Genomic DNA, 27,953 nt, shown 5'->3' on the forward strand with positions numbered 1-27,953 from the left:
AGTTGGATTATTCTTGACTTGATCCATATTAAGTCACTTTTAGACATCTCATCTTCTCACAAATTTTTTTCTTTTTTTTGTGATTTGGCTCCTGCATTTTGTTGTGGTTGTGCTGGAACCTCATGAAAGATATCCCCTGACCCCTATTGATTTGAAAGTTAAAAAGAAATACCTAGTTTTAATCCAAGAAAACTCTTGGTCAGCCTTATTTTTTCTGAGGCTCTTTTTTATCTTTTAATAAACATACCACATAACAGATACAAGTGCCAAGTAGTTGACAATATAATTACTATTTCTTAGTAATTCTCATAATATGTTTTATGTATTTGCCAACTTCTAGACCTGATGTTTTGTGGTAATAAGTCTCTTATAAAGTTTCTGGATTAAAAAGTAGAAAAGTGGTAAATAAAATTACTTGTTGGCTGGATGTGTTGGTTCACGCCTATAATTTCAACAGTTTGGGAGGCCAAGGCAGGAAGATTACTTGAGCCAAGGAATTCAAGACCAGCCTGGGCCACATGATGAGATCCAGTCTTTACCAAAAAAGAAAAAAATTAGCCAGGTGTGGTGGTGCATGTCTGTAGTCCCATTTAGTTAGGAAGCTGAGGTGGAAGGATCTCTGAGCCTAGAGGTTAGAGGCTTCAGTGAGCTATGATCATTCCCCTGCAATCCACCCTGGGCAATACAGCAAAATCCTGTCTCAAAAAATAAAATATCCTGAAATGAAATGAAGTAAAATAAATACAATTGTCTTTTCAAAGGATTTTTGCAAGGAATATGAAAAACAAGTGAGAAATGGAAGACTTTTTTGTACACGGGAGAGTGATCCAGTCCGTGGCCCTGACGGCAGGATGCATGGCAACAAATGTGCCCTGTGTGCTGAAATTTTGTGAGTATAGAAGCGTTTTTTTCAGAGTGATTCAAAGGGTGGAAGTGGAGATTGACTGGACTGATGAGTAAAAATAACTTTGAAAGGAAGCCTTGTGGTTGAGAACCATCTGAGCAGTTTTATGTCCTCCACAAATCATAATGCCATCTACTGAGTAGGCACTACTGATGTTTGTCTATTTCTGAGGAGAAATGCATTCCATTTTCCAGTTGAAATATTGACTTACAGCATACTTCTTAACATTCGCCTGTGACTGTGACCTATGTGAACCTCTTTGTGAACTAATTCTAGTATAGAATGGGGGTAAAAGCAGGTACCACGACTTTGATTGTTGTTCTTCAGTAATTATCCCATAGTAACAGTGTTGATGGAACACTCTTAGATACTTCAGGTTTATACATTAATTGGATTACTCTTATCTTTTTATCTGGGACATATGACCTTGGGAGAAGGGCAAATCTCACAACATACAAATTATTACATTTATGAAAATGTCTTAGATGACATGACACTTTCGGCTTCTCTAGCTCTACAAGCCCTTTCCTGTGTCCTGTCCTATGCCAGTTCCTCCCAGTCTTGGCTAGCTGATGTCCCCTCCTCTTGTAGATTACATTTCAGATTATCTTTCCTTGGATAAAAACTCCTAAAGTCCCTCCCTAATTGAAATTAAATTCTCAAAATCCTTAGTAATTGTCTTTTCTAACCATCATCACAGTTGGCAATAATACAATTATTTCTCCAAGTATTTGTTGACTTTCAGTCTTTTCTACCAGCCTCAAGAACTACAAGAGTATTATATACTCCTGCATGCCCAGGGCCCAGCCAAGGCTTGCCCAAAAAGCCATAATTACTCACTAAATGAACGAATGAAGATATGAATGAAGATCTCCCACACTCAAGGAGCTTAAATTCAGTAGCAGAAATAAGCCATGGACATGTGCACATATTTATATATTGCAAAATAGAATAAAAAATGTTGTATAAGAGAAGACTATTCAGATACAAAAACACAGCAATAGATGTAGAGCTCATTTGTATTTGGGAACTGGAATGTCTTCTTCAAAAAGGTAGAATTTAAACTGAAGAGTTTTAAATTTCTTTTAAGAAAGAGAGATGAGAAAAAAGATCATTTAGTGGAAGGAAATGGTATAAAGGTGAAATTAAAGGGTCTTTTTGGGGATTTGAGGTGTTTTTAAAGTGTTTTTACTAAAACTCAGGACAACTTAGATATTTTTCCATCTGTACCTAATGACTGTTTTGTAACATGAAGATCGGAAGCATCTCTACTCATTTATTTTACTTTTTCCAGCAAGCGGCGTTTTTCAGAGGAAAACAGTAAAACAGATCAAAATTTGGGAAAAGCTGAAGAAAAAACTAAAGTTAAAAGAGAAATTGTGGTGAGAATCAGTTTGATCAATCTAGTTACAACTTGTGTGTGTGTGGGGTGTGTGTGTGAGAGAGTGCATATTACGTAGTATGCACTTTCAATATTGTTTAATATTTTCCAGACTACTAGTAGGTTTACTGGAAACTAATTTATAGTTATTGTTTTACGAAACTTAGATTAAAAAATTATGGCATTACAATTTCTAGCTGTATATGGAGGAAATTAATCAAGTCACATTAATAATATAGTTTTGCACTCCTAAATGAAGGTGAAATATCAAAACATTGTCTGAATTCAAAGTGTGATATGTAGTCTTCAATGTGTGGTAGCTATTGTGAAGGTATTTATTTCGAAAACAATATCAATGTTGAATTTTAATGTGCTTCCTTTTAAATTATACTGTGCTCTGCTTTCTAAGCATCTTTTAACTAGTCACCTGCCTGTTTTTCTACTGCTACCCTCTTAGCTCAGACACTTAATAGTTTTCTTTTGCATTGATGTATTGGCATCGTACCTGGTTTGTACACTGTTGGTCTCCATCTTTCTCAATCTTCAAGATTTAATTCATCCTCCATGTTGTTTTCGTATTTCATAGAATATGAAAACAAAAACTATGGTTCCACGAGTCAGCGATGCTATAAAATTCCAATGTTTGAAGATATTCTAGAGTATATTCAGACCATTTCACTTCTTATAGAAACCTTAACTTATTTCTTACAGTTTTCCAGACTTCTATGATGTGCAGTCCACAGTTCTCCTAAGTAAGCCACTCTATCAGGCCACCTTCTGCCCGTGTAACTCCATTTTCTTTCTTTCTTTTTTTTTTCTTTTTCTTTTTCTTTTTTTTTTCTCTGTCACCCAGGCTGGAGTGTAGTGGTGGGATCATGGCTCACTGCAGCCTTGACCTCCCACTCTCAAGCTATCCTCCCACCTCAGCTTTCCAAAGTGCTAAGATTACAGGCATGAGCCACTACACCTAGCCTAAGCCTCATTTTGAACTGCTTTCTCCCCCTCAGTCTAGGTTACCAAGTCCTTTTAATTTTAATACTCAAATATCTGTCAACTACTATTTTATCATTTATTTCCAATTTTTCTCCTTCCTTCCCTTTCTTCCTTTCCTTTCTCCTTTTTCTTTTTCTTCTATCTCTCTATTCTTTTTTCTCTTTTCCTCCCTGTCTCTCTTTTTTTGTAATATAATTACTGTTCTAACTTCAGTCCCTAGTCAATCAAATCCTCCACACATCTGGTTGATAAACTTTGTAAAACAAAGATTTGATTTTGCCATTTTCTACTATAAACATTTCTAATTTTCCCATTGCCTAAAAGTAATATCCAAATTCATTTCAAAGTTTAGTGGTGTTTGATTTTCAAGGTCTCCTTTTGACCATTTCCCAAATATTCTTCTCTTTATCCAACTAATTATTTAGCCACTATATTCATAAATATGTTAGATTACCTCAAAATAACATGTTCTTTCACGCCTCTGTGTGTTCGTCCATTTAATTCCTCTTCGATGGCCTTTTTACCACATTATGTTCCTGAATATATTCTCAAGATAGAACTTAGACATAAGTTCCCTGAACTTCCATGAATTATTCTTTTCATTGTACTTGTACACACTTAATTCAGAATAGTGTTATATTTCTTAGTTTTTTGTATTGCAATTACTTATCTTTTCCATTTGACTGATGAAGAACATAAATATAAATAAATCATATTTCTATTTATATATTCCTAACTTAAGCATTCATTGAAGATGTAAATGGATATTACAAGGAGAGAAATATCACAATTTTTTGATGGTCCTAAATATTAAAAGTTTTACTTTTCATCCTTAATTTCTCTTTTTCAATTTCTTTGTAAAATAACATTTAACATTCATACACAGAAAACAGAACTATATCTAAACTATTTCATATTCATTATTCAGAAACTCTGCAGTGAATATCAGAATCAGGCAAAGAATGGAATACTTTTCTGTACCAGAGAAAATGACCCTATTCGTGGTCCAGATGGGAAAATGCATGGCAACTTGTGTTCCATGTGTCAAGCCTACTTGTGAGTATAGAGTTTTAGAATGTCAAAGAAAGAAGGGATTTTGCAGGTAATTTAATAGAAACAGCTTGTTTCATAGATGGGGAAACTGTGGCTCAAGATAGGGAAGTGAGTTGAATATGTTACATGGAAAATATCAGTAATAGATCTGGGAGTAAGTACCTAGAGTTATTTATTTTAAGACGCCTTGTTCCTCTGACACTCCCTCTTTTAGCATTGGAATGTCCTGACAAACATGAACTTGTGCAAGTATTAGATGCCCCCTCGCTCCTCAAACTTCACATATTAGCCTGTTTTAGCAATTTATAGGCATCTCATCTTCCATGGGAGTTAAGAGTCCAAAGGTGGCGCTTAATGTAGAAATGGAATAAAGTCAAATTTCCCATGAAGCAACCCTAAACTCCTATAAAATTACAATGGGTATTATTTTATGTAATGTAACATTTCTCAATAAGTTAGAATGCACAGTTTTCTTTCAAAATTTATGATAGCTCTCACTTTATTTGGCTGAGCTCAAATTAAGTATTTAGCTTATATTTAGAATCTATGACTTTTTTGTTTTGATTGACAACTACATATGGTTGAAATATCATCAGTTAACTGTACGTACTGTGCAATTCCATTGTACAAAGCAAATTTAGGCTTATTTGTTTTATCAGTATATGGAAATTATTGTGTGTGTGTGTTTTTTTTTTTTTTTTTTTTTTTTTACATCTTGTCCTTTAGATGAAACAGCTATGAGTAAGCAAAATATTTAAGTTCAAAGCAAAGCTAGGGTACACATGGTGTGGTAGATAGACCATGGTCTTGAGGGAGGAGACCTTGGTTGTAGTCATAACCTGAGATGTAGCAAAGGCCCCCTCTACCTCTCATCTTCTCTGATTAACAAGGGGATGAGTAGATGTGCTTTGTTAAGGCCACTTTTAGCCTTCAGGTTATGCCACGGTGATTTTAGTTTTGGTGCCTCTGTTATGAACATTGATGATGCTCCTTTTCTCACTATAGGCAAGAAAGCTAATTTACAGAATGTGAGTTTCCCAGATCCACTATTGCTGTCTTTCTTTCAACGTTAAACAGACATTATGAAGAAATCATAGCACTATACTATCCTGGAGGGTATTTTGTTGCTTCTCATTGATATGCAGTGATAAAGGGACAAAATTGTTCCACTCTAAGGAGGGAGAACAGTTAACAGTGCAAGGATGTGGAGAAATTGTGGCATGCGTTTGTTCCTAATGGATCTGCTTCTTTTTCTCTCTTATTCAGCCAAGCAGAAAATGAAGAAAAGACAAAGGCTGAAGCACAAGCTAGAAATAAAAGAGAATCTGGAAAAGCAACCTCATATGCAGTGAGTGGAATCCATCCAATAAATCCTATTTGGTGCTATAATTTGAACAAATTTTAAGCGCCTAAAGGGTGAGATTTTGCCCTGCAGAAATCCCCAGAATATCTTAACTCTTCAATATGGGGATGGTATTGAGATGAATTATAGGGGAAGATTGATCTGTTCTTGCTGATTCAAAACTAACTCTGCAAAAAAAAAAAAAAAAAAATTGTTTAAAAGCTGAAAAACTGAGTTCTACTTCTAGTTTTATCACTTATAGACTAGAAGCTTTTGCTAACTACTTTCCAGAGAAATTCTACATGTATGCTTTCTACATATGAGTTTCTGATATTTCACGTCCAATTTGAGATAAAAATACTTTGATTCCCCCCAAAGCATGATTTTTATCCCTGAAATATTACAATATTAGTTTCCAAAGCTTTAGCTCAGTTATCATCACCAATGGTTTTGATGATAAAAGTCTCCTAATTTTCACTCTGGATTCTATCTTTTCCCTTGCCCAACCAGTCTCCCTAACATAGCTGGAGTAATGTTTCAAAATGTAAATAAGATCATAATATTGCTCTGCTTAAAACCCACAAGCAGCTCATCATCAAATACAGGATGTGCATTAATCCTGTTATCTCTCCTCTTATTTGTATCCTTATCTCCATTCAGAAAATCATGCTCTGCTATGTGCCATGTCTTTTCCTACCTGTGTTTTTCAGCTAGTTTTATTTTCATAAACCTGTGTGCGTATTTCCCAATTCATTTTTTTTTGCCCAGTCAAATCCTATTTACACTTCCACAGTCTCACCTAAATTGTTCTTGCTCCCTGACACCTTCCCTGATTTCCACAGTCAGATTTCATGGTTCCAACCTTTAAGTTCGCAGATTTTCTTGTACCCTGTATGTTTGTACTTATTTTATTCTGTTTAGATTATAGTAGAATTTGCTTATATATTGCTTGTATTATATCAGGACATCGTGCTATGTTTTATTTTTTCCTATCTCTTATCATATGATGTTTTTCTTGTTGTTGAATTGAATTTTACATTTGAGAAAAACACAATTAAAATCCTCAGCTCAAGGAGATATCACATTAGTTTCTGCCAATACAGATGTTTGAACCTTCTGCTTTAAGTAGAAATGAAATATATAGCCAACTTACTTCTTCTGTCTTGGCAGGAGCTTTGCAGTGAATATCGAAAGCTTGTGAGGAATGGAAAACTTGCTTGCACCAGAGAGAATGATCCTATCCAGGGCCCAGATGGGAAAGTGCACGGCAACACCTGCTCCATGTGTGAGGTCTTCTTGTGAGTAGCCCCGCAGCTGGGAACATGAGGAATGATTTTGTTCTTTCTATTTCATTTCCATGTTCAATTATGGGAGGGCCACTTCAACATAAAAATGAAAGAATTAAAGCATATTTAGAGAAACTGTCTGATTGGAGACATGTACTTGAAAATCCATGTCCTTTGAAGATTGTTAAGACTTCACACTTAAGCAAGGAGAAAGTCATAATCTTGAAATATTCAAGTAGTTTTGTTTTTTAAGTATGGAAACAGGACAAGTTCTAGCTTATCTCCATGATTAAAAGTGAGGCCAATGGGCCAATGGATGAAAGCCCTGGAAGACAGGTTCCAACTGGATGCCAGGAAGAACTTCCTAACAGTTTGAGGATTTCAAAGATGGATGATTTACCATGGAATTCCAAGGATGATATAAGTACAGACTTTACAGGCAGATTAAAGCAAAAGCTTGAGAGTCATTAGAGATACAGTAATGAGCATTGGAAATTTAGAAAACCTCTGGGCTAGGGTTTAAATCCCAAGTCTGTACTTATTATTTCTACATCTTCAGGTGAGTTATGCATCCCGTCTGTCAGTTTATTTGTACATTGGGGCTATAATAGTAGTTTTGTAATGCAATTGTGAGGATTTCACAGTGTAAGCACAGGGTTAGGCACATCACATTAAAAGAATTTAATCGTTGTTAAGTGTAAAATTAAATTACATTTGAGATCACTTCTAATATGCAGATTCTATGATTTTTACTTATCTCTTCTTAACCATCCTTTTTTAGCCAAGCAGAAGAAGAAAAGAAAAAAAAGGAAGGCGAATCAAGAAACAAAAGACAATCTAAGAGTACAGCTTCCTTTGAGGTGAGTGTATGCCCTCCAACAACTCAGAGGGATATGGCTCTGAGGATCCACAGATCATGTTCAGGGAACACATACGTTCCTTAAAAACTGTATGAAACAATTGTACAGTTTGTGTTTTCATGTGTGTTTGCATGTGTGCACATATGTGACTATTTCTTGGTTGATGGGTTCATTTTTTTATCACTTAAAAAATCCATGCCTTCAAAGTTAATCATTCTAAAATAAGTCAATTGCTAATCCTCATTTAAGAAAAAAATTACAAGCTTTAGCTATTTTTGCAATCTGATTCAACCTATGTTCAACATTTTCAACTTCCCGCCTCAATTTCACAGAAGTTGTGTAGTGAATACCGCAAATCCAGGAACAATGGACGGCTTTTTTGCACCAGAGAGAATGACCCCATCCAGGGCCCAGATGGGAAAATGCATGGCAACACCTGCTCCATGTGTGAGGCCTTCTTGTGAGTAGAGCAGTAGCCCCATAGCATCTGAGGATTAAGCAGTGGGAATTTCCACGGCAACTTTTCAAACGATTGTGAATAATGCATTTTCTTCTTCAGTGTAGCATTCAGTTTTGGGTGTCATATTTAAATGGACTAAAAACAAAGAACAGCAACAATAAAACAAGTGGAGGGCTTTCTATTATGATATAAAGAGATGCAGAATAAGCCAGACACAGAAAAACATATAATGTGTGATCTCTCTTATATGTGGGATCTAAAAAAAGCTAACTCATAGGAGAGAGTAGGATAGTGCTTACAAGAGAATGGGAGTAGGGAAGGATGAGGGTTGGGAACGAGGAAATGTTAATCAAAGGGTGCAAAGTTTTCGTTAAGCAGGAGGCATAAGTTTATGGGATGTATTGGACAGCATGGTGACTACAGTTAATAATAATGTATCATATATTTCAAAAATATTAAAAAAGTAAATTATAAATGTCCTTACACCTTCCCAAAAAAGATAAGTATCATGAGACAACTATGTAAATTGCTTGATTTAATCATCACAATGTATACATATACCAAAACATCACACTCAATTCAATTAATATGTACAATTATTATTTGTCAAGTAAGAACACAACTTAAAAAAGTGAGGTGCAGAATAATTTCTTCTATGACATTTAAAAAGTGACCTAGAATCATTCACCCAGAGAAGAGAATACTTCATGATAATTATACTAATTGCTTTTAGTTTTATGAAAACATTATCAGATGAAATAGGAAATACATATGATTACACATAAAATATTGCAATGCATGGAAAATTTATGAGATTTTTTTTTGTTCACTATCTTTCTTCCTACTTATTCTATGTGATTTTAAGGAATATAATTAAAACGGAAAAGAGCTATAGGAAGAAAGATTTGGGCTCATGATGAAGACTGACTTTGTAATAAAGCAGAGAAAGACAAGAATGGAGATTTTATTATGTAGGAGTTGGGAGCCTATTTATAGGGTGCCTAAAATAAGTCTTTAGGATGAATGTCATGGTATGGCCGGCCCTTCAAAAACGTGACTAGGCTTTTCTTAAACTCTTGATTTTTGACTTAAAAAACCCCATTTTATTTCCCATGTGCCAAGAATCTTAGAAAGGACTTAATTTATTTAGTCTTCTCATATAGAAAGCAATATAATCCAGCATATTTTCTCATAGCATTTGAGGCTTGGAGCACTAAAAATCTATTAGAAGGAAAGTTAAGATTATGACCATATAATTATCACAACAAACGTTTGTTGAACGCATATAATTATATGACACTTGCTAAGAGCTTTGTTACCTAATCTCATTTAATCTTCACAACAACCATATGAAATAGATGAAAACAGATAAAAAGCAAAAACAAAAAACAAAACTAAGGCCCAGAACAGTTGAGAATGATGGAAAAGTCAGGACAGGATATGGGACTTATAGATGAAGAAAAAGTTAATATATTTCTTGTTGTGGGGTATAATCACTTAACAAAGCCTTTCAACCTGTTTTTTGTTCTCCCTTACGTTAATCTTTCAGTAGCAATTCTGCCACTTAGTGGTCATCTTTGCTGCCTCCTCTGACAATTTTCCATTGGGGAAAGAAAATGCTGCTTAAATGTTTTAGTCAACTTAGACTCGTGATAAAGGTTAGATCAGTTTTCATATAAAGACGTATGAACAATCCTATAATTTTGGATCTATTTTAGGCAGTTTATTTCATAAGTATATAAATTCTTTATTGAAAAGAAATAACCTTTATCACCTCATGTTTTATAGATATGTTAACAAAGGTGATTGATTTTTTTTGAGAATTATTCTACCTTCTATAGTTAGTTTTTCCACACTTTCATACCATGTGAAAACAGTCTTTTCAATTTTTAAAAAAGTTTTAGTTTGATCTATGTGCAAGTCTTTTGTTGACTGGGACACATTAAAACATTTTCACAAATTATGTATTTTTTTCTACATTTTGAACTATTTGTGTTATATATCCAATTATGCTGTAGACCCAATCCACCAAGCTCAATTTGCAACACTGTTAGTTATCCAAAATGTAACAGCTATCACTTTCACTTCATTTCCATCATACGCCTAGTTTTGGAAGGAAAGTTTCCTTTCAATAATGACAATAATGATTATGTCAATCTCTTATAACAATTATATCAATTATTTTATTTTGTACCAGGTACTGTTCTAATTGCTTTACATGTAACAACTCATTTAATGCCTTTAACATTCCAATAAGAAAGGTACTTTTATTACCCCTTCTATTCCTCCTAAACACACACTTAAAGATGAGGAAGGCACAGAGAGGTTAAGGTACTTCTTGTCTACCTTACAGAATTTGGCTCCCAGAGTCTTTCCTCTTAACCACCATGCTATACTGCCTCTCAGAAGATAAATATTACCTCTCCATAAAGAGTAATCACACATGCAAAAGAATCAGCAAATAAGAGAGTACTATTGCAGTACATATACTGGGAAGTTAAACAGGTTTACTCCCTAATTCAGGGGCTTTCTCTTGCACACCATTCTCTTGAGGTAGAGTGAATCATAATTGTTATTGTCTAATAAAAGTATAAACTACTATGGGTGGATATTTGGCAGTGTTTGAGAATAGTCAAAACAATAAATGATCAAGCTATGAACGTTAAGGATCTATTCTACTATATTAAGATCCATTTCCGGCCTGGCACAGTGGCTCACACCTATAATCCCAGCACTTTTGGAGGCTGAAGTGGGCAGATCATGAGGTCAGGAGTTCGAGACCAGCCTGGCCAGCATGGTGAAACCCCATCTCTACTAAAAATACAAAAAAATTAGCTGGGCATGGTGGCATGTGCCTGTAATCCTAGCTACTCGGGAGGCTGAAGCAGGAGAATTGCTTGAACCTGGGAGGTGGAGGTTGCAGTGAGCCGGGATTGTCTTCTAGTATAGAAAATTCACACACATTGTAGCGTAGCAACTCTACTCTTAGATATATACCTAAGAGAAACTCTTGTTCATTTGCATCAAAAAACATGTATAAGAATATTTCTACCAGCTCTGCTCTTAACAACATAAATTTGTAAGCAAACCAAATGTCCATCAACAAAAGAGTAATGAAATTAGGATATAGTCACACATTGGGATATTATTCATTGATGTGATATTACTCATCAATGAAACTAAATGAACAACTGCACACATGAATATTTATAAATTTAAACAATATGTAGGAAAAAGCAAATTTCAAAAGATGAAAATATTCTCTTCATATAATATTGAATTAAAAAGTCCTAATAATAGGCCAGGCGTGGTGGCTCACGCCTGTAATCCCAGCACTTTGGGAGGCCGAGGCAGGTGGATGACAAGGTCAGGAGATGGAGACCATCCTGGCTAACACGGTGAAACCCCATCTCTACTAAAAAAAATACAAAAAATTAGCCGGGCGTGGTGGCGGGCGCCTGTAGTCCCAGCTACTCAGGAGGCTGAGGCAGGAGAACGGTGTGAATCCGGGAGGCAGAGCTTGCAGTGCATTCCAGCCTGGGTGACAGAGAAAGACTCCGTCTCAAAAAAGAAAAAAAAAAAAGATCCATTTCTTCTTTCTTTTTCTTTTCGGTTTCTTACAGTCAACAAGAAGAAAGAGCAAGAGCAAAGGCTAAAAGAGAAGCTGCAAAGGTAATATTCTCAGGAATGCTGATGCTGTGCCCTGACATTTTTCATTTCTTTATAATTCTTTACTTATCCCATTAGAATAAATGTTTTCTGTTTAATTTTCATGCCAGAAATAAATGAAGAACATTTTTAACCTGAACAAAAAGGGTCTTGATTAGAAGTGTCCACAGTACCAATTTTATTTCATAATTATTCAAATTTTAAGGTTTATTTCATAAAAAGTGGAATGTTAACTTTTTGTAAGGAATTTTCCCCATATTTGGCTTTTATTAGATTTCTGTTGTTAGAGTATTAACTTATGCCATTTACTAATTTCAATTTACATTATTCATATCTCTGTTATTTCAAATACAGAGTATAAGATCTCAATCATTCCAATTTACAAAACGAAAGCACGTATATTATCATATTTGAGCTTTGTCACCACCTAGCTATGGAGCAAGTGGTAGTTTTCTTGCACCCAATTAAGATTATTAAGTAGGGCCTCTGACTTTCCAGTTACTTTTAGTCCACTCTCCATGCTTTTATAATTTTATACATAGCAGAGTCAAATTTATCTGTGTGGAGATGTTGAATTATTTTCATATAGTAGCTACATACAAGATTTATCTTTCTTTCTTTTTGTTTGTTTTTTTGAGATGGAGTCTCTCTCTGTTGCCCAGGCTAGAGTGCAGTGGCACAGATCTCGGCTCACTGCAACCTCTGCCTCCCGGGTTCAAGTGATTCTCCTGCCTCAGCCTCTCTAGTAGCTGGGATTACAGGCATGCGCCACAATGCCTGGCTAATATTTTTTTTTATTATTATTAGTAGAAACGGGGTTTCACCATGTTGACCAGGCTGGTCTCAAACTCCTGACCTCAAATGATTCACTCACCTTGGCCTCCCAAAGTGCTAGGATTACAGGTGTGAGCCACTGCACCCGGCCTGTTTATTCTATTTCTTAACAATAACCACAACAGTACAAACCTCATCATTACTTGGGGAAAAGTTGACACAGTTTAAAATTTACCTTCTTACTGACTCATTTTTTTTTTAAATAAGTGTTTCTACTAGGTGAAACTGTGTTTTCATTGATCATTTGGAATTGAAAATGTGTTTTCATCCATTATGTTTGATCAGCTGCCAAATCCCTTAGATATTTCCAGTGGTATTAACATATTCCTCCTTCTCTTCACTCCTATTGTTACCCCCTTGCTTCAAATCCACATCTCCCATTCCTAGTTTTTAATTTTTTTAAATCAATTTACTCCCAGAAATATGTTAGTTTCTCCAGGAATCAGACTTATTCTCTTCTCTATTTATAAAGATACGTCTTTTTAAATTTTTTTATTTACTTATTTATTTTTGAGTCAGGTCTTACTTTGTTGCCCAGGCTGTAGTGTAGTGGTGCGATCAAAGCTCAATACAACTTCAAACTCCTGGGCTCAAGTGATCCTCCCACCTAAACCTCCCAAGTAGCTGGGACTACAGGCACACACCACCATGCCTGGCAATTTATTTTATTTTTTTATTTTGAATTTTTCTGTAGACACAGAGTTTTACTATTGTGTCCAGGCTTGTCTTGAACTCCTGGGCTCAAGCACTCTTGCGGTGGCCTCCTAAAGTGTTGGAATTACAGGTGTGAGCCACCATACCTGGACAAAATATGTATTTATTTCTTAGGTTAAGCATGTTTTTTCTCTTCTTTCTCAGACCCCTAAAGACAAATCACAGGTAAGCAATATTCTCATTTCCTCCAGAAAGGCTGCTCATCTAAGCCTGCCTATGGAATCTTCCCACCTCTGATCTTGCCTAGCTTTTATAGACCATGGTATGCAACACAACACACACATGTATGTTTTTGATGATAAATATTTTCAGATCTGCTATAATGCCAGGACAATTCTGAGTTGATGACGGAAGCTTTGTAAATACTTACTGATTTACTACTACGTGTTATCACTTTTCTTTTTACTTTTTACTCTACGTTACGTATTCCTCATAATAGGAAAAGATGCAGGAAGGATAGAAAACTACTCTGAGAAAATATTTTCTTCATTTCCCAGGAAATCTGCAGTGAATTTCAGGACCAAGTGAGGAATGGAACACTTATATGCACCAGGGAGCATAATCCTGTCCGTGGCCCAGATGGCAAAATGCATGGAAACAAGTGTGCCATGTGTGCCAGTATGTTGTAAGTGTCCACCCCATCTCTCCCACTGAATTTCTTCATCCATGATCGCCCCTGAGGCTCAGATCCTTCATGCATGTGTAGAGTATAGACTGTGAGTTATATGTTAGAAAGGTTTACAAGCAGATGGATAAGACATTAAGTAATATTGAATCATATAGTGACAATACTATTATTTATTCAATTATCCTTCTATTTTCCAATTAAGTCAAGGGAAAAGGCTCAATTTAATGCTTTTTTTAAACACTTGATAATCTTCATTTGTAAAAAAGAGAGAGCAGAAGTTTCATGATTTGGATTGGATGATCTTTTTGATGTCTTTCCCACTCCTGACATTTTATGATTTGTTAGTCTATTCATATAGGAGCTAAGGAGAAGCCAGCTGGATGGAGGTCTGTGGGGTCAGTACATAAAGACTATTAAAATAGCCTGAACAATAAATGGAATAGGGAGGATTGTTATTTATCCTTTCAAGGACATTACTGTATAACGCAAACATTCATAAGTGGCTTAGTGTAGAGTAACACCTTTAGGAAACAGGCTCATGCCCTAAATGTTTACTAAAATGTCTCCTTGTTAAGCCAGGTTCACGGCCTTCTAAGGCCTTTGTTTTGCTGAGTGGTGTAGGTAAGCCTGTGACCACAGCTCCATCGTGTGGGACAATATAGAAGTTAATTATTATCACTTCTAATTCTCCTCCTTTTTAGGCTCTTAATCTGCTCCTGAACTTAATCCTAAAATAAATGCCCAGAAAAATACTTATTTAAATAATACCTGCTGAGGTGCAAAGTTAATGTCTCCTAACTTTCACATGTCTTGATCCAACCTTAAGTGGATGCCTACAATTCCCTAAAAGGAGAGGTTGACAGAGTAGAGCACTAGAAGAAAAGTGGCCTGAAATTCAAGAAGCCAGGGTTTTTCTCTCACCCGTTCAATTTGCTGGTGTTGTGGTAATGACTAAATGTAGTAAATGCTAAGGATTTTCCAGCATTAACATGCTGTATGTCAGTAGAAAATGGCAAGAATACCAGAATATTAGGCTTGTGTTCGACCCCCAAAAATTAGCAGTTGAATCTAACTGGACTTAAATCACTACTGCAGTCCAAACCTTGAATTTCAACTTCAATATTAATTCCATTGAAATAATATTTAAAATTTTTAGTTTAAAGTAAAACATGGTTTATTATGATTTTGAGCCCAATCATCTGACTTAGCATCACCCTTTGCTCTTATCACTGATATGGTAGTTACTTGGAGAGGAAAAGTGTAACCAGTAAAATAAAATCAAGACAATTGTAGCTTTATTCAGAATGTTAATTAAAATTAACGACCTACAAAAAATAAGATCACCTGAGGGCCACAGACTGATAAAGATGCATGCTTGTTTTATAATTATTCTTGTTTAGAGGGGGAATGTAAACAGCTAAATTTATCTGTACTATTGGTCAAAGCAAAAGCACCTCTCAGACTAGATAAATTTGTATTGAAGACTGAATCTGACTATTGGTTTGGAAGATCCTCATTCCTTTTAAAAATGTACTACCAAAAAGAGTAGGGAATCATATTCAGCCTGTATCTTATTTTTCTATTACAGCAAACTCAAAGAAGAAGAGAAGAAAAATAATAAAGAAGAAAAAGGGAAAGTTGAGGCTGAAAAAGTTAAGAGAGAAGCAGTTCAGGTAGTTGTTTGAGATCATCAGAGCCACATAAATATTCAATGATCACTCCCCCTAGGGAGGGCTCCTATTCCCTCCTCCTCACTCCAGTATTCTTAGTGACTTTGCAAACTGGGAAAATGCGTTTGGATCCCCATATACAAGAGTACTCCCCTTTCTTTATTCAATTTATTCACACTAAATCTATTAATTGCGCGTTCAGTAGAGAGATCAATCACCATTTTCTCCCCTGATTGTGTCAATTATATTACCTAAGAAAGAAGTATATATAGATTGTTGTCTTACTGTCTGAATGCAGACTAATAGAGACAGATGTTCAGATTTTTCTCAAGTACATTTTTGAATATGAATATTTAGCTTAAAAACAGCAACAACTAGGTTTTTATCCCACTTAATTATCTGTGAGATTTTGAGGAGATAAAAGCATCTCTGAGCCTTGAGTCTGCACTCTTTAACATCTCACATGATAGTGAAAACAATGATAATTGTACATTCGTTGCTACTGTATGCATCATGGCATAAAGTTTTATGACTGATATTTGTAGTAGCCACTGAAGGGACATATTATTATCTATATTTTATAGAAGAGGACTTGGAAGCTGACATAAGAAGTTAAGAAATATATTTAATTAGCAATATATATAATACAATTACATACTAATATATTATTTACTATGTATTAACATAAACATTATATGATACAAATAATATATATATAATTATAATCATATGTACTTAGTAACTTGAGAACCAAGAATTGAACCACAAGTTCTGGCTTTAAGGCCCATGATGCACTTTAGATTTTACACGCTTCTGCCATTTGTATTATTCCTGCAGACTATGCCTTAGGTCCTCATTATTCTTTTCTTTTGTCCTTTTGTGATTTAGAAGAGCTCATTTCTACTGCTCTTACCTTTGCTCTCTACAATCTACTCTCAACTCTTAAGCCAAAGTAATTATTTAAAACCATAAGGCAGGTCATGCTACCCAGTGGCTTCTCATCTCACTCAAAGGAAAAATCAAGGTCCTTGTAGTGTCTGGAAGTGCAATACATGGTCTGATCCCTGCCACTTTTCATAGGTCACATTTCCTATTATTCTACATTGTTCTCCATGCACCAGTTATACTGGCCACCTTTTGGTTTCTTGGATATCCCAAGCATTGATTCATGGCTTTCTATCATGTGGTCACAAAAACAATGTGGTTAAAAAACTCGACTCTAGGCTCAGACTGTCAGGGTTCAAATCCTTGCTTCACTTCCCTACCAGTAAGGTCCTACAGTTAACATCTTCGTATATTAGCTTTCTCACTTATAAGGACATTATTATTTTGTATATTATTTTTATGAAGGCCCAAGAAACTTATTAATGTATAACAGCACAGTGTCACACATATCTTAAGTAGTCACTCTGTAATATTATATTTTTTGCTGTTAATGTCATTATTGGTCTAATCTCATTGTCCAGTGGAGTGTTCCACATTGGACAGTTCACCAATTCTTCAACACAAAATAAACTTTACCTTCTATATGCCATTACTCACAGTCAGAATATCCCTCTTGTCTACCAAAATTCTGGCCACTTTTCATGGCTCAGACTGTGTGTTAACTGCTCCCTAAAGATTTTCCCATTTGTGCAAATACTTAATAACTCTATCACTTGTTATGCCAACAATTTAAAAAATATTTTAGTTATATTATTAATTTTATTATAACTTATAGTTGCCTCTATGTGTTTTCTTTAAAGAAATTAAAAACTCTGTACTAGTTTTCTATGGTTGCAATAACAAATTAGCACACTTTAGTGGCTTAAAACAACATAAACTTCTCATTGTTCGACTCCCACTTATGAGAATACATGGATACAGGGAGGGGAACATCACACACGAGGGCCTGTTTGGGGACGGGGGAAAGGGGAGGGAGAGCATTAGGATAAATACCTAATGCATGAGGGGGCTAAAAACCTAGATGACGGGTTGATAGGTGCAGCAAACCACCATGGCACATGTATACCTATGTAACAAACCTGCATGCTCTGAACATGTATCCCAGAACTTAAAGTAAAATAAAACAAAATAAAATAAAACAAAAAACAATGAAAACAACAACAATAGCATAAACTTATCTTATTTCATAGGTTAGAAGGCTAAAAAGGATCTCACTGGGCTAAAATCAAAGGGTTGGCAGAGCCGTATTCCTTTTCTGTGGTATGCAGGTGAAAATCCATCTCTCTTTCTCCAGATCTAGAGGCCGTCCATGTTCCTTGGTTCTTGGACCCCCTTCTCTATCTACAAAGCCAGCAATGTTATATCTCTCTGACTGTTCTTCTGTGGTTACATCTCCCTCTCACTCTGTCTTCCATCTTGCTCTTGCAGTTTTAAGGACTGACCCTTGTGATTGAGCCTTACATTGAGCCCATTATGGCAATAGAGGATAATCTCTTCATTTCAAGGTTATTAACCTAATTATATCTGAAAAGCCCTTTTTGCCATGTAAGGTAGCATATTCTCAGGTCTCAGGTATTAAGACTTAGATGTATTTGGTGGGAGGGTATTATTTTGTATACTACAAATTCTTTTAGCAATTTAAGAGGCCATACATTATTCTTCTCTGTATCTTTCACAGTGCCTAGTACAGAATAATATTTGACCTGAAGTTTTTCTAATGAGATAAATAACAGCAATCCATGTTCCAAATGTGTGACCAGTTCTCTGAAAAGCATTTTGGTTACTATCAACCTTCAACATCATGTTTTCCATGCAATCATTATGTTTTAGTTTTTAAAGGGGTAATGTGGAGGAAGATTTCTAGTGTTTAGTTATTGGATTCTTAAAACCTCCTTCCTTTGGCAGGAGCTGTGCAGTGAATATCGTCATTATGTGAGGAATGGACGACTCCCCTGTACCAGAGAGAATGATCCTATTGAGGGTCCAGATGGGAAAATCCACGGCAACACCTGCTCCATGTGTGAAGCCTTCTTGTGAGTGGGCAGCAGCCACTGCTGCTGCAACTGAGTGTGGGAGAAGATCAGCATTGGGTGGGCAAGAGGGGTGGCATTGGAAGTTTTCTCCAAGAGGTAGATAATAAAGGCTGTCTTTGCATTGAGTTTGGAAATTTACTATTATAAAGCCATATACTCAGCCCATTTATTTCTAGTGTTCTTCAATAGTCTGAGAGGTACTTGAATCACCATCAAGAAAGGACCATGTGCTAAAAGCAAAATTACACAGAGTTAATGGTATAAAAGGACTAGGACTTCTGTTCTCTGCAAGCATAGGTCACTGTCAAATAATCCAAAGGTGTAATCATTAGGTGCTAATAAATTGAAAATGAGTTAACATCTAATTGATATCTTAGATTATTTCTGGGGAGAAGAACAACATCTTTATTTTTCAAAAGAGATATAGTCATAAAAATTTCTTTACTGGTTTGCTATGGCATGTGTGTCTTATTCTTTAAACAACATTAAGAACAAGAATGGCTTGGGCGCGGTGGCTCACGCCTGTAATTCCAGCACTTTGGGAGGCCGCGGCGGGCAGATCATGAGGTCAAGAGATCAAGACCACCCTGGCCAACATGGTGAAACCCCATCTCTACAAAAAATATAAAAATTAGCTGGGCATGGGCCGGGCATGGTGGCTCACGCTTGTAATCCCAGCACTTTGGGAGGCCGAGGCGGGTGGATCACGAGGTCAGGAGATCGAGACCATGGTGAAACCCCGTCTCTACTAAAAATACAAAAAATTAGCCGAGCGTGGTGGTGGGCGCCTGTAGTCCCAGCTACTCGGAGAGGCTGAGGCAGGAGAATGGCGTGAACCCGGGAGGCAGAGCTTGCAGTAAGCCGAGATTGCGCCACTGCACTCCAGCCTGGGCGACAGAGCGAGATTCCGTCTCAAAAAAAAAAAAAAAAAAAAAATTAGCTGGGCATGGTGCCACATGCGTGTAGTCTCAGCTACTTGGGAGGCTGAGGCAGGAGAATTGCTTGAACCCAGGGGAAGGAGGTTTCAGTGAGCCAAGATCGTGCCACTGCACTCCAGCCTGGCGACAGAGCGAGACTCCATCTCAAAAAAAAAAAAAACAAAAACGAAAAAACAAAAAACAAACAAACAAAAGAACAAGAACAATGATGTAGAGAGGTGTGTATTTACCTTTCCACTCCAAAGCTAAGTTGGTGGGGTATAGAAGTAATGGACCATTTTTTTAATGTAGAGACATTTCTCCTTTAGGATAGTACGTATTGGGTGCCAGGAATGATTGTTTTGTCCTCCCTTTTCTTATAGCCAGCAAGAAGCAAAAGAAAAAGAAAGAGCTGAACCCAGAGCAAAAGTCAAAAGAGAAGCTGAAAAGGTAGTAATCCTGGATGTTTATACTGCAATGAAAGGATGAGGTTTTGCAGTATCTCTGTAAAAATAACTATGGAATTACTGAAACCCCAGTTGTGAGGGAACTAGAGGTTCATTTAGTTCAGGGGTTGAGAAACTTTTTCTTAACAGAACAGATAGCAGATATTTCCGTTTTTGTGACCATATAATCTCTGTCACAACTACTCAACTTGGTTGTTGTGACTGTAAAACAGCCCTAGACTGTATACAAACATATGGACATGGCTGACTCCAATACAATTTTATTTATAAAAACAAATGGCTGGCCAGATGTTGCTCACAGGTCACAGTTTGCAAACCCCTGATTTATTCTGTTCCCATATATTAATATTAAGATTTAAAATTCAGAGAAAAAGAAGAACTTGCATATAAAGTTAATGGGAGTATGAGTATCAGTACCAATATCTTCATATTTCAAAGTTCTGGAAACAACAGAATTCAATCCTAGACTTCCTGATACCAAAGCCAGCCTTCTTTCTAGCACACTCTTTGTTTTTGGATTACCACATTTGGTCACCACATGTGTTCCTTGCTTTACCTGTGGTTATATTTTGGTGCCAGCATTTAGGAAAAAGATTAAAAAGTAGCATCCGCAAATAATATTTTCTTGGATTCAAAAAGGCTTGTTCCAAGTAGTTTATTCCAAGTTGTAGTCATTTCCCTGCCCCCATCAAAGACTATTGATATTAAAAATAACCTCTAAAGAAGTATTGCCCTGGAATTCTGTATGTTTGGCTTGTTTACATTTGTACTGCACATTTGTAATTCTAAATTTAAAAATAATAGCAGTTCATATGAAAAACAGATTCACTCTTCAACAAGAGAAAATTCTTCAGTGTGAGATAATTTCTGATTTCACATTACTACTACAGGCAGACTCTCCTCTCATATTATTTTTCTTTTGCTAAATATAATTAGTTAGGGGATCTGGCAATGAACCTTTAAGCAGAGCTAGGAGAAAAATTCCCTCTTTCATCCTCATTGAATTTCAACTTGAACTAAAGAATTCAGAATACAATACAAAATCAATTGTAATTGCCATTTGTAATTAACTCTTTGATCTTAAATGATTGCTTATTCTGTCTCAATTCCTCATGTAACCCTAAACAAGGAGTGTGCCCACTCATCAGAGAACTAAGTTTATTGACAGTCTTGTGTATGGTTGCAGGTTTAGTCTGGATTTTGGGGCTATCAAGGAAAAAGAAATAGAGCCTTCTTCTTAAGTCCTTTGTGCTTAATAGAAATTGAACACTATAATTGCCAGAAAAAAAAAATTCTCAGGTCATTTTCTCTTTTTTTTTTCCATAAAGCACTTAGTAGGAACCCAATAAACTAATTTCCAAGAAGATACTCAAGCTTTCTCGTTTTCTTTTCCTTTTAGGAGACATGCGATGAATTTCGGAGTCTTTTGCAAAATGGAAAACTTTTCTGCACAAGAGAAAATGATCCTGTGCGTGGCCCAGATGGCAAGACCCATGGCAACAAGTGTGCCATGTGTAAGGCAGTCTTGTGAGTGTACAAAGAAAACCACTACTGTGGGATGGTGGAACTGGGGAAGCAGTGAGCCAGGCAAATAATATGTATTGTGTTTGTCCTTACATGTAATAGAAACAGAAGGTTATCTATAAAGCATTTGAAATTAATCTTTTCTTTATAATGGCCAAGATTCACAGTTCTAGAAATTAAAAAATATACAACTAAGCTATTACATTCTCTGTTAGTTCTGGGGTAGACCCTGCCAGTAGATCACACTTCCTTGATAAAATTCTTAAGTTATTTGCTATTAAGTGGATCCTCTCTCTGGATTATCTCAGAATTCACATTGGAAAGAAAACATACAGATTTTAATGTCAAAGTCCTCACCTACATGGTTGAAAATAACACAGTTTCAGAAAATGAAAAGTAGGTCTTTACACAAAGTTTGGAAGTACACCTAGAATATTTAAGTCATTCAATAGCATTTACCAAACATCTACAATGTACAATGTGTATAATGTGTATAATGATTATACAAAGGTGAATGAAATAGATAATCTTCTGAGAAATCATATAGTCCACTGAGATTAGTCACGGACATAAGGTAATATAATACAAAGGAGGAAGTGTTGAATGAAAAATTTGTCGGTAGTATGTTATGGTACTTCAAGAAAGGGACAGTTAATAGAAAGTTTTATGGTGGGATAAAACTGGACCTTATAATTTGGATAAAATGTGGACATGACAGAAAGTAATGAGAGGAGAAGAGGGGAACAGCAAGAGTAAGGATCTAAAATTAGGAAAAAAGTAAGTCATTTAGTTTAGTCAGAACTTACCAACTTTATCAACCTTGAATGCACACCAAAGATTTTGAGGTCAATTCTACATGTAATGGGAAGCTGCAAAAATTGTTCAGATAAGACAGTAAGTGGCATAAATATTGTTCCTTTAGGAAGATTCATTTGTTAGCAGTAAACAGGAGAAAAAGAGAAAGAAAGTACTAAACTTAAGAATTGCTACTCATGTAGGGGGAGAAGCTGCAATAAATAACCCAGGAAGAGGCAGCTATGCAGAGCAAGGAGGTAGGCTAGAAGGTGAGTGGATCAAGGTGGGGGATGCTTGAAGGTGAAGTCAATGTCACGTGGCGACAGCTATGCAAGCTGAAGGACAGTAAGCAATTAGAGATGATTCCACTGTTTTGTGTTTGTTTGTTTGTTTTTTTTTTGTGAAAGGTAGAAAATCCAGGAGAAAGAATACATTTGGTAGAGAAGATAACGATTTTGGGGCCTCTCGAACATTAGGTATTGGTGATAAACACAGCTGGAGATCCCCAGTGAACATTTATGAAGTGTTAGTTAATTGCTCACCTTGTTTTTTTATTTATTTATTTATTTTTTCTTATGGAGTCTCACTCTGTCGTCCACACTGAAGTGCAGTGGTGCAATCTCGGCTCACTGCAGCTTCCACCTCCCGGGTTCAAGTGATTCTCCTGCCTCAGCCTCCCTAGTAGCTGGGGTTACAGGCATGTACCACCACACCTGGCTAATTCTTGTATTTTTAGTAGAGACAGGGTTTTGCCATGTTGGCCAGACTGGTCTCGAACGAACTCCTGACCTCAGGGATCCACTCACCTCAGCCTTCTAAAGTGCTGAGATTACAGGTGTGAGCCAACACACCCAGCTTTACTCACTTTGTCTTGTTTGTGGTGATATATATGTGGTGTTGTTTTATTTTAATGAGACCCCTTCCTGGCAAAGGACTCCATATAATTTATATTTTTATTTTTAGAGAAGGCCTGCAGCACAGTAGATGTTAACTGAATGCTCAATAATTCTATACATATATGATTTGTTCATATAATGAGAAACTCAAAGAAACGCACACCACTCTCTGTAATCTATTGTTCCCTACCTCCCACTTTCTAATTTCCAGCCAGAAAGAAGATGAGGAAAGAAAGAGGAAAGAAGAGAAAGATCAGAGAAATGCTGCAGGACATGGTTCCAGTGGTGGTGGAGGAGGAAACACTCAGGTGAGAGCAACCTCTAATTTCAATAACTGGGGTGGGCTCAACTCCTTGACAATAGGACTATGACATAGCATATATAGTCTATGGTAAAGGCAGTGCTGAGTCCTTGGGAGAACAGAGAAGTTTCCCCTTAAGGTTGCAGGGTAAGATATCAGCACATTTTCACTGCTCTGGGGTTCATTTGGATTTCTTTACACCTCGAAATAATTAACAATATGTAATGACCTTATCCCAGTCTCCTGCGCCCTCTTTATGGTAATCTAGACCTCATATCAATAATCGTTCTCGTCAGCATCACATGCTCTTCATTTTCTGTCATTATTCTTTCTTGCCTTGGACAGAGCCACTTTTTTGAGGCGTCTTTTCTATTGATCCAAGGCTGCATGATAGGACAAAAGAGCACAGGCTTTGGAGTCAGATTGGGGTATGATTCTGCCCCTACTACCTGGACTTGTGAGACATTGAGTAAATTACTTCCTCTCACTGAATTCTACTTTCCCTGATTTAGCAGTGCTCTTCCAGGGATAAAAGAAAATAATTTAGGCAAAGGTTTAGCATGTTTCTTGAGGCATTTTTAAGTGTCGGCATGGCAATGTTGCATGTAAGGTCACTCCTTAGGTCTCTGAACACAGTTTCATAAAATTGCAGTCACCTTATTTATGTTTTTACAATCTTAGACTATCAAAACCATGTCTTCATTTCCAGATCTGACAAAGGCCCAATATTTATCTTTGATAAACTCTGGCTGTTCTGTTTTTTCCCATCTTTTTTGCTTTAGGAGGCTGAGTTCTCCCTTTTAAGGAATAGCCATGTTGATTAGAATTGTCTGATAGACATTTTGTGTGTCTTGTTCATAACTTGGTCAAACCTACCTTCCTTGACATTTTGCATAATTTTGGATTTTCCTCCGGCATTTTTCTCTCTCTTCTATCTGCACTACAGACCTGCACATTTTTTTTTCTGTATAAGGCCAGATAAATATTTTAAGCAATGTGGGCCTTGTGGGTCATATGATGTCTGCTGCAACTATTTTACTCTGCCACTGTTGTGGGAAAGAAGCCAAAAAATAATATCTGAATAAATGAGTGAGGATGTGCTTCAGTAAAACTTTATGTGTAAGAACAGGCATCAGGAAAGATCTTCCCTGTGGGCTATACAATTGACCCTTGAGTAACATGGGTTTGAACTTCCCAGGTCCACTTGTACATAATTTTTTTTCAACCAAACTTAGATAAAAAATACAGGATTTGTGGGATGTGAAACCTGCATATATGGAGGGCTAACTTTATGTATAGGTGATTTGTACAGGGCCAACGGACAGACTTCAGTATACATGGATTTTGATCCTGGAACCAATCCCCCAAGCGTACCAAGGGGAAACTGTAGTTTGCTGACATTTAATATATGCTGTCAAATTCAGTCATATTTATAATTTGCTTGTGTAGATCCTTAAAAGCAACATTAGTAGCCATGACAACTCATCTCTTATAATTAGAACATGGGTAATTCTGGTCCCTTTTTCTCTGCAGATACCAGACCTAGATGTTAGTTTTTTTGTTTGTTTGTTTGTTTGAGATGGAGTCTCACCCTGTCACCCAGGCTGGAGTGCAATGGAGCAATCTTGGCTCACTGCAACTTCTGCCTCCCAGGTTCAAATGTTTCTCCTGCCTCAGCCTCTCAAGTAGCTGGGATTACAGGCACCCGCCACCATGCCCAGCTAATTTTTGTATTTTTAGTAGAGACAGGATTTCACCATGTTGTCCAGGCTGGTCTCGAACTCCTGACCTCATGATCCACCCGTCTTGGCCTCCCAAAGTGCTGGGATTACAGGCATGAGCCACCGCACCTGGCAATGTTATGTTTCTTATAAAGAGAGGTGAAAGAACTTCTCTTACTCAGATTGTTAAAAACATTTACTAAGAATACAGTAGACTAAGTAATCCAGGGGCCCTTCATTCTTCTCTGTTTTCAGGACGAATGTGCTGAGTTTCGGGAACAAATGAAAAATGGAAGACTTAGCTGTACTCGGGAGAGTGATCCTGTACGTGATGCTGATGGCAAATCATACAACAATCAGTGTACCATGTGTAAAGCAAAATTGTAAGTATTTCTCTCAACAGGCATGTCTAAAACATAGTCACATTCCTCTTGAATGAATGGCTATTTCTCATTTGCTATGGCTCCTTCCATGCAAGTTATTCTTTTTGCTAATTTCCAAATATTCTATTTTTTTCTCTTGCGTTCTCTAAGGAACAATGAGCGTTAGCAAGGGCAGCTAACCAAGTGGCTGATTTCTATTGTATTTTCTATTACAATTCTGTGAACTCTAAGTGCTATCATGATAGACCCTTGTTCTTTATTGTCCCAGAATCCTAGGAAGACTTTGTCATGGCCATTTGGAATAATTGACCAGCACAGTTGAAGAAAGCTGACTTCTTGTCATTTGCACGGGACACACTTACTGCATAATCCAGGGCCAATATTTGTTAACAAGACGAATATTCACTTTTTCTCCTCCAGGGAAAGAGAAGCAGAGAGAAAAAATGATTATTCTCGTTCTAGATCAAATGGGACTGGATCAGAATCAGGGAAGGTGAGTTATTATTTGGGTTTTGGCAAGAATGGGCTTTCTGTGAGTCAACAGTTGGTGATCAAAACTATAGAAGAAGGTGTCAACATGATCAAGCTACAGCTTGCCCTTAGAAGGTCAGGAGTTACCAAGTTATCAGTGACTATCACCGATAACTTGTTCAGTGAAGAAACCTAATTCCAAGTGGATGTCTTTAAGTCTGACACTTTACAAGGCATTTTTTTTTTTTTTTTTTTTTTTTTTTTTGAGACGGAGTCTTGCTCTGTCGCCCGGGCTGGAGTGCAGTGGCGCAATCTCGGCTCACTGCAAGCTCCGCCTCCCGGGTTCACACCATTCTCCTGCCTCAGCCTCTCCGAGTAGCTGGGACTACAGGCACCCGCCACCACGCCCGGCTAATTTTTTGTATTTTTTAGTAGAGACAGGGTTTCACCGTGGTCTCGATCTCCTGACCTCGTGATCCGCCCGCCTCACCCTCCCAAAGTGCTGGGATTACAAGCGTGAGCCACCGCGTCTTGCCTACAAGGCATTTTTATAAATAATAGTTTATTTAATTACTTCAACAGCCTGGTCAAATATGGCCTTTTAACCTTATTTTGTAGATAGGGAAAATGAGGTTTTGCAAGTATACTGGGATTTATTTTTGTTTTTGTATTATTTTGCTGCTAGTGTAAGTTACTATAAGCAGTTGCTTAAAATAGCACAAATTTATTATCTTATATTTCTGGATTCCATAAGTTTTAAATGGTCTGATTGTGCTAAAACCAAGGTGTCGGTAATGCTGCATTCCTTTGTGGAGGCTCTAGGTGAGGATCTGTTTCTTTGCTTTCTCTAACTTCTAGAAGCTACCTGTATTCCTTGGCTTGTGGCCACCCTTAAGCCAGTGATGGCCAGTCAAGTCCTTCTTATGCTGTATCATTCTCACACTGACGGTCCTGCCTCTGCCTCTCTCTTTCATGAGTAAGAACCTTTGCGATTACATGGGCCCCACTTGGATAATCCAGGGTAACTTCCCCATTTTAAATTCAACTGATTAGCAATCTTAATTCCATATTCAACCATAATTCCTCCTTGCCACGTAAAGCAACATATTTGGAGGTTCCAGGAATTAGAACATAGACATCTCTCTCTGTGGGCCATTATTTTGCCTACCACAGCAAGGTTACTTGGCTGCCTGACTCTTGGAAAGAAATCCTCTGATTCTCAAATCCAATCAAATACTATGTAAAAACAGCACTTCCAATATAATCTTCCCATCTTTTCAGGATACATGTGATGAGTTTAGAAGCCAAATGAAAAATGGAAAACTTATCTGCACTCGAGAAAGTGACCCTGTCCGGGGTCCAGATGGCAAGACACATGGCAATAAGTGTACTATGTGTAAGGAAAAACTGTGAGTATGTTTCAAAATGAGCTTTTGACTGTGAGTCTTAAAGTACAATAATCATTTCTTACCAGTTTGAGAAAATGACAATTGTTTTAGAAGCAGATCTAGTAATTAATGAGGCATTTGTTCACTTTGATTGAAATGTTTCATTGTTTTCCTCCCAGGGAAAGGGAAGCAGCTGAAAAAAAAAAGAAAGAGGATGAAGGCAGGAGCAATACAGGAGAAAGGAGCAATGACAAAGAGGTAATAGATGTTAGACAGGCTAATACCTGAATTCAGTTAGTTCATTGTATGGTAAATTTA

At 36.8% G+C, this 27,953-nt stretch overlaps 1 protein-coding gene and 1 long non-coding RNA gene across 3 annotated transcripts in view; one reads left to right on the plus strand and one right to left on the minus strand.

Annotated features, from left to right (window-relative positions):
- On the minus strand, nucleotides 1-27,824 carry LOC131383668 (uncharacterized). Its single transcript, XR_009213852.1, has 4 exons — nucleotides 27,719-27,824; nucleotides 6,827-7,052; nucleotides 2,791-2,911; nucleotides 1-143 (listed from the first exon to the last, which is right to left on the minus strand). It is a non-coding gene; the product is annotated as an uncharacterized LOC131383668 (long non-coding RNA).
- SPINK5 (serine peptidase inhibitor Kazal type 5) overlaps nucleotides 1-27,953 on the plus strand; it is a 76,947-nt gene that overhangs the window by 29,291 nt on the left and 19,703 nt on the right. For both annotated transcript variants that reach the window (XM_032158286.2, XM_032158288.2), the window contains exons 9-26: nucleotides 762-889; nucleotides 2,199-2,286; nucleotides 4,207-4,334; nucleotides 5,598-5,679; nucleotides 6,844-6,971; nucleotides 7,741-7,819; nucleotides 8,152-8,279; nucleotides 11,903-11,951; nucleotides 13,994-14,121; nucleotides 15,713-15,797; nucleotides 18,645-18,772; nucleotides 20,073-20,139; nucleotides 21,556-21,683; nucleotides 23,583-23,679; nucleotides 25,649-25,776; nucleotides 26,197-26,269; nucleotides 27,529-27,656; nucleotides 27,815-27,893. In XM_032158286.2, the coding sequence (XP_032014177.1) occupies nucleotides 762-889; nucleotides 2,199-2,286; nucleotides 4,207-4,334; nucleotides 5,598-5,679; nucleotides 6,844-6,971; nucleotides 7,741-7,819; nucleotides 8,152-8,279; nucleotides 11,903-11,951; nucleotides 13,994-14,121; nucleotides 15,713-15,797; nucleotides 18,645-18,772; nucleotides 20,073-20,139; nucleotides 21,556-21,683; nucleotides 23,583-23,679; nucleotides 25,649-25,776; nucleotides 26,197-26,269; nucleotides 27,529-27,656; nucleotides 27,815-27,893 (1,851 nt within the window). The remainder of the gene's footprint in view (nucleotides 1-761; nucleotides 890-2,198; nucleotides 2,287-4,206; nucleotides 4,335-5,597; nucleotides 5,680-6,843; nucleotides 6,972-7,740; nucleotides 7,820-8,151; nucleotides 8,280-11,902; nucleotides 11,952-13,993; nucleotides 14,122-15,712; nucleotides 15,798-18,644; nucleotides 18,773-20,072; nucleotides 20,140-21,555; nucleotides 21,684-23,582; nucleotides 23,680-25,648; nucleotides 25,777-26,196; nucleotides 26,270-27,528; nucleotides 27,657-27,814; nucleotides 27,894-27,953) is intronic.

This window comes from Hylobates moloch, unplaced genomic scaffold (genome assembly GCF_009828535.3).
Source record: "Hylobates moloch isolate HMO894 unplaced genomic scaffold, HMol_V3 SCAFFOLD_6, whole genome shotgun sequence".
NCBI lineage: Eukaryota > Metazoa > Chordata > Mammalia > Primates > Hylobatidae > Hylobates > Hylobates moloch.